A 12,142-nucleotide genomic window follows, 5' to 3' on the forward strand; every position below is an offset into this window, starting at 1 on the left:
TGGGCTCCTCACCAGTCATGCAGGACCGGCTGGATGGCCCAGCCATAGTGGGTGGCATCTCGGATCATGCCCCCCAGCAGCGCTGCCTGGTGCATCAGCTTCTTGGGGATGCAGCCAACATTCACACATGTGCCGCCGAGGCCCCATCTGGTACCTGGCATGTTGGGAAGGGCACGTTTAGATTTATATTCAGGGGACTGGAAGGCCCTCCTGCTCCTCTACAGTTGTCTAAGAGCCCTTTAAGTTGGGGCGCCTGGGTGGCTCAGTAGGTTGGGGTCTGCCTTCGGCTCAGGTCATGATCCCAGGGTCTTGGGATTGAGCCCTGCATCGGGCTCCCTGCTCAGCAAGGGAGCCTGCTTCTCTCTCGCTCACTCATTCTATCTCTCAAATAAATAAATAAAATCTTAAAAAAATAAAATAAAAAAAAGAGTCCTTCAGGTTGTTTGTAACTCAAGCACGCTCCAGGTGAACCCTGCCCTGGGAATTTACTCTCTATAATTGTAGTCCGTGTTGTCTTTAAATAAGAATGAAGAACTTTAAAGTAATGGCAGCTGACTTGCCAAGGAGGACACTCGCCAGAGACCCTGGCCAGCAGTGGTGAATGGTTCTGGGTTCAGCCGCTGCCCCTGTATGTGAACCAGGCCCCCATCCTCCTGCTCCCCCAAGACAGAAGACTCCCATCCGGGGCTACCTACCTCGGGGGGAAGGCTCCACGTAGTCTACCACGGCCACCTTCTTTCCCAGCTGAGCAGCTGGAACGACAAGAGGAGCGGGCAGGTGGGGAGCTGCTTAGGGGCTGGGGCTGAGGACCAGATGAAGGCAAGGAAGGAGGTGCCCACCGGCTCTGTCCCCAGTCTCCCCACCTGTCTGCCACCACACAGTTGTGCTGCCCACAGGTGGGCACCCTCAGGCCTCTTCTTGACTGCAGCCTTCATCCCACCCACCACAGTGCCAGGACCTAGTGGGATGCCCACCCTCCTTCACAAGCCCACTGCAGCCGCCCTGGGCCCAGCATCCCCCACCCCCTGCCTCCTGCTGCACCCAGTTCCAGCCCAGACATTCAGCATGAGCCCAGCACCCACCTGGCACATACTAGCAGGTGTCACAGGAGCACCCACTCCCCAAGAGAGGCCCCAGCCTCGGAGCTTCCCCTGGCTCTCTCCCCAAGCCCTCCCAGTGGACTCGCTCACCTCCTCTGTTCCCCACTGGACATGGCGGGGGGGCCTCCACCCATGGTCTACTCCTGTGGGCATTCGCAGCCTCATTCTCAGGGCAAGGAACTGGAAGCTCCGAAGTCAAATGGCAGGTCCAGGGTCAGCCAGCCCCCACAGGGGGAGGGAGACCTGGGCTCCAAACTGCACCTCCTGCCTGGAGGCTCCTGGCCTCCCCCACTTGCTGTCAGTGGGTTCCTCCCAGGGCCACGAGTCCCAGGTGCTGACCCCATCACCAATTAGCCAGGGCTAATCGCAGGGCTTCCCCTTGGCTTGCCTGGGGAGCTGCACTGCCAACCTGGGCTCTGAACTTGACTGCCCCTGAGGGCATGCCCGACTTAAACATCGTGACCCGTGAGCGTCTGACATACTACAGAACGCACTCGATTCATGGCTATTGACCAAGATCAGAACAAAGTTTTAGAAGCCTTCACATAAAAATCCATTTTGCTCGACTGACCAATAATGGGATTGCAGTGCTTGTTTTAAAAACTCCAGCCAAGGGGACTCTTCAAACATGCCAACGTCTGTTTCCCGCAGCTGACCACGATGGGGCAACAGGTACTGGATTTATCCTTGCATCCGAGATAACCAAAAATCCAGGGGAAAGACATAAAATAGTGCTTTCAAGAAATTGAACATCAGAAGACCAAGGAGAGTGATTCTTGGGAGATAGGAAACAAATAAGGTGACGCAGCACGGGGAGGGGGCCCAGGCCGAGTCCACTGGACTCCCTGGCTGAGGAGAGGACTGGGATTCTGGGGAGACTGAGGCAGCCAGAGGTCCTGGAACAGAGGACCAGAGAGGAGAGAGCTGTACAGAACCCCAGACAGCTGATCAGTGCATGTGTGTGTGTGAGAAAACCACCTGAGGCCAGGAAAGAGCCATCCAGAAAGACTAGTAGAGGAGACAGTGCTCACGCAGGGCTGGGAATAGTGCCTGTTCCCAGAAGTCAGACTGGAGAAAACACATAATTCCTGGGGAGCTGGGTAAGTATTAAGGTCAGACCCCAGTCACTGAGAGTGATTGAGCACAGCTCCAGACCCACCGAACAAATCTTAAATGGAAGATGCAAAAGACTCAAACTCTCTTCTCTGCATCCCAGAACATACTCAAAAATGTATCTAGGAATCTAAAAATGCCCAGAAGCCAGCAAGGGAAAGTTCAAAGTGTCTGGAATTCAATCAAAAATGACCAGGCATGCAAAGGAGTGGGAAAAGATAAGCCACAAGAGAGAAATAATCAGTCAATGGAAACTGACGAAGAACTGACACAGAATTAGCAGAAAAGAAGTAAAACGAGTATTGTAACTCTATTCCACATGTTCAAAAAGTTAAGGAGCAACATAGAAGATACAAGAAAGGACCCAAGTCCAATCTGTAGGGATGAAATTACAATACAAGAGATGAAAAATATATCGTGTGAGATTAATGGTAGATTAAACTTTGCAGAATCTTTTATTAGTGAATTTGGAAACATAGGAATAGAAACTCTCCAAAATGAAGACAACACCCATGAGCTGAGGGGAGACTTTGAGCAGCCTAATGTATGTGTGATTAAAGTCTCCAAAACTGAAGGAGAAGAGGAAGGACAGGAAAATTCCCTGAAGACATAACGGTTGAAAATTCTCACAACTTGATGAGAACGATAAATCCACAGACTCAGGAAACTCAGTGAACTCTAGCAGAAAAATAATTAAGAACTACACCAAGGTGCACCCTCTTTAAATTGCTCAAAACCAATGAAAAGAGCAAATCCTGAAAACCACCAGAGACAAAAATACACACAACAAAGGAACAGAGATAAAAGGGCAGCAGATGACATCTGAAACAATGCAGCGAGAAGCCAGGACGGCAACATCTCTAAAGTGCTGCTGTGCTGAAAGAAAAAAAGGAAAACTATCTACCTTGAATTCTCCACCTAGAGAAAATTATATATTTTTAAGATTTTATGTATTTATTTGAGAAAGAGACAGAGAGAGAGAGAGAGAGAGAGAGCGCGTGCTTGAGCAGGGGGAGGGGCAGAGGGAGAGAGAGAGAATCCCAAGCGGACTCCCTGCTAAGTGCAGAGTGGGAGAGGGAGAAGCAGGCTTCCCACTGAGCAGGGAGCCCGATGTGGGGCACGATCCCACGACCCTGAGATCATGACCTGAGCCGAAATCAAGAGTTGGATGGTTAACCGACTGAGCCATCCAGGCGCCCCCCCAGAGAAAATATCTTTAAAAAAAATCAAGGCAAGATAAAGATGTCTTCAGACATACAAAAGCTGAAAGAATTCATTACTCTTAGAGCCACACTACAAGAAATGTTCACGAACATCCTTAGGGCAGAAGAAAAATGATACCAGATGCAAACTCAGATCTATACAAAGGAAAGAGCAGAAATGGTGACTACACAGGCAGATCTGTAAGATTTTTTTCTCATTAGTTTAATCTTTTTTGGAAGGTAACTGTTTAGACAAAATATAACAATGTGTTATGGGCCTCATAACATGTCAAAGTAAAACGTGTGGCCACATGGTTTTGGTACTATGTGTGAATTGGACCATAGCACTTGCAGGTAGACTATGACAAGTTCAAGATGTCTTCTGCAAACCCCAAGGCAACTACCTAGCCCCATATTTGTTAAGTGAACTCGAAATGGACCAGAGGCCTAAGTGTTAGGGCTGAAACTGGAAAAGTCTTAGGAGAAGACACAGGCATACATCTTTGAGAGCTTGGATTAGACAACTGTTTCTCAGATACCAAAAGCATAGCAACAAAAGACACACCAGGTAAACTGGACTGCCATCAAAATCAAAAACGTTTGTGCTGCAAAGAACACAATCAAGAAAGTAAAAAGATAATCCACGGAATGGAAGAAAGTATTTTTAAATCACATATCTGATAAGGGTCTAGTATCCAGACTATATTTACATAAGAGTATGGAAAATATGCATATGAACTCATGTAACTCAGTAATAAAAAGACAACCCAATTTCAAAATGGGCAAAGCTGGGGCACCTGGCTGGCTCCAATGGGGGAGCGTGAGATTCTTGATCTCGGGGTTGTAGGTTCAAGCACCACACTGGGGGCAGAGATCACTTAAAAGAATAAAATCTTTAAAAAAAAAAAACAGGGGCGTCTGGGTGACTCAGTCGTTAAGCGTCTGCCTTCGGCTCAGGTCATGATCCCAGGGTCCTAGGATCGAGCCCCGCATCGGGCTCCCTGCTCAGTGGGGAGCCTGCTTCTCCCTCTCCCTCTGCTGCTCCCCCTGCTTGTGTTCCCTCTCTCGCTGTGTCTCTCTCTGTCAAAATAAATAAATAAAATCCTTAAATAAATAAACAAACAAACAAAAACAAAAACTGGCAAAGCTCCTGAACAGACATTTATTCATAGATATGCAAATGGCCAATAAACACATGAAAAGATGCTCCATTGTCTTTAATCATTAGGAAAATGCAAACCAACCACAGTGAGATAGTACTTGACACCTACTCAGGATGACTTGTAGTAAAAAAAAGACAGACATCAAATGGGGCTAGGATAGGGGCAAATTCGAATCCTCCGACAGTGCTGGTGGGAATATAAAATGATGTAGCCACTTTGGAAAACAGTCTGGCAGTTCCTCAAAAGGTGAAACCATACCACTCAGCAATTCCACTCCTAAGACATCTACCCAAGAGAAATGAAAACATGTCCACGCAAATACTTGCGCACAACGTTCCCGGCAGCATTATTCACCATAGCGCAAAAGTGGAAACAACCAAATGTCCACTAATGGCCAAGTGGATAATAAAATGCGATCTGTCCGTGCAATGGAATGATATTCAGCCATTACAAGGAATAAAGTACCAGCGTATGCTGTATTGTGGATGAATGCTGAACATAGCACACTAAGACCACATGTTTGTATGAAATATCCAGAATAGGCAAATCCATAGAAACAGAAAGCAGATTGGTAGTTGCCTGGGGCTGAGGGTTGGAGGGGCTGAGGGGTGGAGGGACTGAGGGGTGGAGGGGCTGAGGAATGGCTGCTAAGGGGTACAGAGTAGTCTTGGGGAGTGATGAGAATTTCTACAACTGATGTGGTGATGGTTGTACAACTCTGTGAATATACTAAAAATGAATGATTTATGCACATTACATGAATGAATAGTATGGTATATGACTTAATCTCAAAAAAAGCTATTAGAGGGGCGCCTGGGTGGCTCAGTCGTTAAGCGTCTGCCTTCGGCTCAGGTCATGGTCCCAGGGTCCTGGGATCAAGCCCCGCATCGGGCTCCCTGCTCAGCAGGAAGCCTGCTTCTCCCTCTCCTACACCCCTTGCTTGTGTTCCCTCTCTCGCTGCCTCTCTCTCTGTCAAATAAATAAGTAAAATCTTAAAAAAGAAAAAAAAAAAGCTACTAAAAAACATATGAAACACTTAGAGACAAATCTGACAAAAGCTGTATGTTGAAAACTACAAAAGATTGTAGAAATAAATGAAAAAAATACCGAAAGAAGAGATATACTACATGACCTAGCTGCTCTACTTTTAGGCATTTATCCAAGAGAATTGAAAACATATATCCACACAAAGACATAACCACAAATGTTCACAGCAGCACCGTTCACAGGAGCCCCAAACTGCAAACAACCCAAACGTCCACCTGCAGGTGAATAGACAAAGTGTGGTGTATGCATACAACAGAATACTGATCAGTGATAGAAGGGAATGAACTCTGGACACACACAGCATCACAGATGAATCTCAAAACAATTAGGCTGCGTGAAAAAAGCCAGAGAAGTAAGAATACATATTACATGGTTCCATTTATACAAAATTTTAGAAAATGCAAACTCATCTGCAGTGAGAGAAAGCAGATTGTTGGCTGTCTGGGGATGGGGCAGGGAGGGGCTCCCAAGGTTTGAGGAAACTTTGGGGTTTGTTATGAGCTGAGTCACGTCCCCTCCAAATTCTTGTTGAAGCCCAAAGCCCCAGAACCTCAGAATGTGACCTTATTTGAAGACAGAGTCTTTATGGAGGTGATTAAATTAGAATGCGGCCCTATAGATGGGCCCTACTCCAATCTGACTGGTGTGCATATAAAAAGATGAGATCGGGACATAGACACACAGAGGAAAGACCCTGTGAGGACACTAGAAATCATGGCCATCTACAAGCCAAGGACAGAGGATTCAGAAGAAACAACCCTGCTGGCACCTTCACCTCAGACTTCCAGCCTCCAGAGCTGCCCCAGCAAGCGAATACGGGGGTGATGGATACGTTCGCCAGCTTGACTGGGGTACTTGGTTTCGCAGGTGTGTGCATATGTCAAACCATAGCAAGTCGTCCACTTTAAACATGTCTAGTTTGTTTTACATCAATTATAACTCAAGAATGCTGTAGAAGAGCGCCATCATCCACAGGGAGAATGTCGCTGTTACAAAAGCAAAGACAGACCTGAGAACTATTGCAAGTTAGTGGAGATGTGTCTCTGGACACCAGAGTAGACAAAACATCTAGGGCTTTCTTCTGCTCCAAGGGACATCGCTGGGACAACTGGCTGTCTGTACCCTCTGTTTCTTGCGGTGGCCCAGTGGAATGAGGACTCGTGTCCCTCTGTGGGCCCCCATATCCACTGGGAGACTTCCCAGGTTCCTGCCCCCCACCACAGGCTGGCACCGTCCTCTGCCCCTCGGGGAAGAGCAGTGGACAGCAAATTTCCTTTATGCTGACTGTGATTCTAAAAACCCAGGATCTGACGGCAGAGAGCTGGAATTTCATGGTCAGGGTGCCTGCTCAACTCCTCTTGTTGGGGCCCCATTTCTCCCCTGGCTTCCCCCCCTCCCTCATCCACATCTGCCTCCTTATCATTGAGACGGGCAAGCAGACTGCTAGGCGCTCCTCCAGGACAGTGTAGAGCCCCCAGGGAAATGCTGGGTCTGTTCCCCATCCAGATTAGTGGCAACCTGCAACACTAGGTCTCTGGATGCCTCTGGGGCCAGCCCTTTCATTCCACACATCTTTACTGAGCACCCTAGGGTGCCCCAGGCCGTTCTGGGTGTCAGGCTGAGGAGAGAGAGTAAGACACAGACAGCGGAACAAACCTTGATCTCTGTGGGACATGCCAGGGCTAAGAATGAGGACAGTGGAGCTGGGGACAGGGACCAGATGGTGAGGCTGTCATTCTAAGTAGGACCATCTCAGCAGCAAAGACTGAAGGAAGGTGAATGAACCCTGCAGCTAATCAGGCAGGCAAACAGAAGACCAGGCTGGGCAGACAGCCAGGGCAAGAAGCAAGGCCAGAAAGACCTTCAGGAAGCATCTGCAAAATACCGAGGTGGAGAGGGGCTGGAGCGGCACAAGAGGGCAAGGTGTGGGTGGTGGGAGACATGTCAGATGGGTGGGGGCAGATCCCATGTGGCCCAGTGCTGGAGCCCAGGAGAGCAGGCTAAGACCGGGGTACCATCCTGGCTACTGGGTGCTGCACAGACAACTGGGGAGTGGCAGGGAGTAGGGCACACTGACAAGGGTCCTGGGGTGACTCTGGACGTAGGAACCCAAAGGCCAGCAGGCCAGCTACAGAGATAATGCCCTCTGCATAGCCACACAGGGCGCTTCTCCACCCAGCTTCGAGAACAATGCAGCCCTCTCGGGGCGGGGGGTGGGGGGTGCTGAAAACTTGGAGGCCCTACCACACTGGCAGGACGCAGGGCACAGGACACATACCTTCCTTGGCACAGGCCAGGCCGCCAGATCCCCCGCCAATCACCAGGAGATCATAGTCCTGCCGCCCTGCTGGGGAAAGGGGTGAGAGGTGAGTGGAAGGGCCAGGACAAGTCTGGGGCCCGGATCCCGCAAGGTGCCACATGATTTCCAAAGGGCAAGCAGCTCTGCCCAGTTAAATGTGGTATGGGATCTATGTTATTGGAGCAAAGCCCCCAGCCTGTCATGGTCCGGGGTGACAGCACATCACACATCAGGGCAGAAGGCAACCATAGTATCCATCATCACGCAAACCCCGAAAGTAAGCAACGGCAGGTGAGGGTGGCCCAGGGTGCATAATCACCTTGGCCGCAACAATCAGGTCAAGAAGAAGGTAATTTAACTGGCAGGACTGCTCTGAACTTAAACTTCACTGAACATTCTAAGCCAAGACACGGGATTAAAACACTTCTCGAGTCTGTCTTTCGGTTACAACAGTCACCTTTTTCTCCTTTTTTTTTTTTTTTTTTTTAAAGATTTTATTTATTTATTTGAGAGAGAGAGAATGAGAGAGAGCACATGAGAGGGGTTAGGGTCAGAAGGAGAAGCAGACTCCCCGCCTAGCAGGGAGCCCGATGCAGGACTCGATCCAGGGACTCCAGGATCATGACCTGAGCCAAAGGCAGTCGCTTAACCAACTGAGCCACCCAGCCGCCATTTTTGTTCTAAGTGAGGAAAAATAAAAAGCAGTCCTTGCATCGGGCAGCACACCCTGGCCTCTCAGAGTGCCTGGTGCACTGCGGGCCCTGGGACAGAAGAGACTCTGAAATGCCTTTCGGGCTCACCATGGTGTCACCTCAGAGGCAACGCACTCCCACACCCAGCACAGAGGGTCACTCACATCCTTCCTGCCCTGCAGAACACATTATCTGTCTCTCTTCAGCAAACTGCTGGGAAGGCAGGCAAGAGACAGCCTGAAAGGGGAAGGGGGTGGGGAGTGGGGGGGTGGGTAGGTGAGGAGCAGGTGTGTCCTTAGGTGTGACCAGGCGGTCAGAGCTCTGAGCCAGGGCCCAAGCCTGAGATACCCAGCACCAAGCACCGGCCCACTCCCTGTAGCAAAAGGAAGAAATAATAGAAAATCATCAGTATGTGGGGAGGGAGAGGAGGGTGCGGACTGCTGCGTTGTGTCTAGAGCTGACCACAGCTCCTGGGCAAAGCACCCGGTCCTGTGATCCAATCCGGCTCTGCCACCCAAGGCCAGCGCGGCTGCCCCCACACCACCCTGGAGCCTGAGAAGTGAAAAGACTGTATCTGCCTTTGTGGTCACCTTGACCTTCCTGGTGGGCAAGGCTGTAGAGAATACTCCTGAGGTCCTGTGACCCTCAGGGACCTCGGCTTTGTAGGTCCCTGTGCTCACAGACTGGGGCCCAGAAGCTGAGCTCCTGCAAGGACACAGGAGCTCCAGCCTAGAGGTGGCCCTGGCTTGGGGCTGACGAAGCTAGGGGAGTCGCCACCGGGAGCTGTGTCCAGATGCCCAGCTGGTGGCCTGCTGCTAGCCTGCCCTGTGGAGAGGCATCACCGTACCCACCCCAAAGCCAGGCCCACCCCTGGCTTTGTACCCACCCCAGCCGAGGCCACCTGAGATGTGTGCCCAGGCAAACATGGGACTGAACGGAGCCAAGGCTTGGTTCAAACAGCCAGTCCAAAGGGGACTCAATTCCAAATTCAACCCAGGGGCTCTGAAGAGGCCTAAACTTTTGTCAGTTATTCTGGTGGCTTTGATATGAGCCCAAAGAACCGGAGACAGACTGCTGGTGGGAGAGAAGCAGCTGCTGGGCCCTGAGGAGCGCACACATCTCTCCTTTCCACTGCTCCGTGGTGGGGGAGGGGGACGCGAAGCTTTTGCCCAGGACAATGCGCTACCTTCCATTGCAGGTGCTGATGCTGGTCCTTCCTGCCGACAGAGCAGGGTCCCGGCTAGCTCCGACTGTCCCCAGCTCCACACTGTGTCCCCTCTGCCTGCTATCAGGCAGAGGGCAGGGCGAGCAACTGGCCACGTGGAATGCGAGCTTATCTCTGTGGGTTTGCCCTCCTCGACTGCTGTGCATACCCAGGAGCCCTCTCAGTCAGATAAACACTTGGAAGAGTAACCCATCTCAAGGGCCAGTAAGGCGGATGAGGTGGGCGCTGCTCTGCACGGGCTACCTGGGGACACATCACTCCAGTGCCCTGGGCAGTCTTCCAGCCTCCCCTTCCCCACCGCACGTTCAGAGCTCAGTTCCGGAAAGGTCTGTCTTCTCTTTGTTCTGAACCCATCGTCCTTTAATTGTCTGCTCCCCTCTGAACCGGGGGCCTGGCACCCAGCAAGTGTGGCAAGGCGGAGTGAATGGTGCGCTACTCCAGGGGCGCACGCGGAGCCTTTGCTGTGTGCTCACAGGCTCACTGGCCACCTCAGGGAGCCACCCTGGGAGTCCTCTTGTACTGTCCTTCCCACCGCGCATTCTTTCCTGGTAGCAGGTGTTAGGGGACAGGTGACACCACAGGTAGTGTCATTCTGGTTCCTGTTCAGGAGTGGCATGGGCCACCCCCAAATCTGGGACGGCGCAGGTGCCTTCCTGCTCTCAGATGGAAAGCTGGGCTCAGATGGAAGAGGAGGCTCGGAATCAGCCCTGCGCATCCTTGTTGGGGGTTGGCGCTGTGCCCCGGCCCTGTCAGGCCCTCACCGCTGCAGCTAAGTAAGCTCTAGCCTTGTGGCTTCCTTCCCCTTGCTGCCCAAGGACCACGGGGGCAGAATCTTTGGTGCTGCCCTGCTGGGTACAAAAAGCTCCACCCCAAAGCCATCCTGTTCTGCTGCAAGGCCAAGGTTACAGTGGCCTGAAGGGCCCTGGACGGTGTAATGGCAGCAGCACCATCTTTTACTTGCATCAGATGGGGTGAGGGCCCCACCGCACAGCTGCATTTACCCTCACGAACGTCCCACCTGACTCACGCAGCAAGGATGCTTTCAAAGACTGGGTGCCTTGGGGGCACCTGGGTGGCTCAGTTGTTAAGCGTCTGCCTTTGGCTCAGGTCATGATTCCAGGGTCCTGGGATCGAGCCCCGCATCGGGCTCCCTGCTCAGTGGGGAGCCTGCTTCTCCCTCTCCCACTCCTCCTGCTTGTGTTCCCTCTCTCGCTGTGTCTCTCTCTCTCTGTCAAGTAAATAAAATCTTTAAAAAAAAAAAAAGAGTGGGTGCTTTGGCCAAGGTCTCAGAGGTCAGCAAAGCTGCCCGAAGAGCAACCCTATCTCCCCATTTCCCAGGACTCTGCAGGCCCGAGGCTCCCCAAGCCACAGCGGCACACAGCTTTGCCCTTCCACATCCGCTGTCAGCTTCTTTCCACTGCTGGCCAGGCGCCCTGCCACTCCCCTCACAGCCACCATCTCCGTGATGGAGGCCTCGTCCCTCCCTTGCTCAGGCCCCTCAACACTCCTGCCCCACGGGGAGGCATCCAGGGGCAAGGGGTAGGGGTTGGTCACTGAGCAGGCATGTGGTGGGGAGCACGTCATCACGTGTGGGGCTGGCCACGTCACCACGGCAAATGTGGTGGCACTGTGACTAGCTCTAGGGAGCCCATCCTGCAGGGCTGGGCATATGACCCAGCACCCAATCCCTGTTCCGGAGCCTGGCACCACCCCCGTGCCTGGTTTGGTTGGTGATCCTTGGTGGCTCCAGGAGGACAAGCCCGGGTACTGTCCCCTGCCTCGGGGCACCCGCGAAGCACTGCAAACAGGGAGTGCTCACTGCCCATCAGTTTACAAGCGTCCCCTCAGAGAGTCCATGCAGTGCATGTGCTGAGCACCTGCTGTGTGTGCCCACTGGGCTCGCGGGGAGGAGGTAGCCAGGTCTGACTAGTGGGGTCTGCAGGTGATGGCGTCTGGTAACCTCAGGAGGTGAGCCACCACCCCCATCATCAGGACTATAGTTAATACTGGGCCGGGGGCTGGGGCAGCGAGCACAGATCATCCCCCCCGCCCCCGCAGAACCTCCGGCGGGGTCCCGCAGCTCTTTCCCCATCTGGAAAGGGGGCTAGGGGTGGGTGGAAGCCGGCAGACGGCGGTCCCAGCCAAGTGCTGCCCGCGGGGACACCCCCACGTGGACAACCCCTGGCGGGCACCCCCTGCCCCGCGCAGAGAGCCCCCTCCCCGCCCCGCCCTACCTGCTGCGCTCGGCGCCGCGCCCCGCGCCGCGCCCCGCACCCCGCCCGCCGCCGCCGCCGCCGCCCA

The 12,142-nt window shown here is 52.6% G+C and overlaps 1 protein-coding gene across 4 annotated transcripts in view; it reads right to left on the bottom strand.

Moving 5' to 3' along the window:
* Positions 1 to 12,120, bottom strand: part of TXNRD2 (thioredoxin reductase 2) — a 50,448-nt gene extending 38,328 nt beyond the window's left edge. Inside the window, exons 1-4 of one of the 4 annotated variants that reach the window (XM_032398554.1) lie at positions 12,076 to 12,120; positions 7,904 to 7,969; positions 696 to 752; positions 13 to 154 (exon numbers count right to left, since the gene is read on the bottom strand). In XM_032398554.1, coding sequence (XP_032254445.1) covers positions 13 to 95 — 83 coding nt within the window. In that variant the 5' untranslated portion in view covers positions 96 to 154; positions 696 to 752; positions 7,904 to 7,969; positions 12,076 to 12,120. Of the gene's footprint in view, positions 1 to 12; positions 155 to 695; positions 753 to 7,281; positions 7,419 to 7,903; positions 7,973 to 12,075 lie in introns of those variants that run through there. The other 3 variants (XM_032398555.1, XM_032398557.1, XM_032398556.1) reach the window with 3 other exon arrangements.
* Positions 12,121 to 12,142: the final 22 nt, after the last annotated feature.

This window comes from Phoca vitulina, unplaced genomic scaffold (genome assembly GCF_004348235.1).
Source record: "Phoca vitulina isolate PV1807 unplaced genomic scaffold, GSC_HSeal_1.0 scaffold117, whole genome shotgun sequence".
NCBI lineage: Eukaryota > Metazoa > Chordata > Mammalia > Carnivora > Phocidae > Phoca > Phoca vitulina.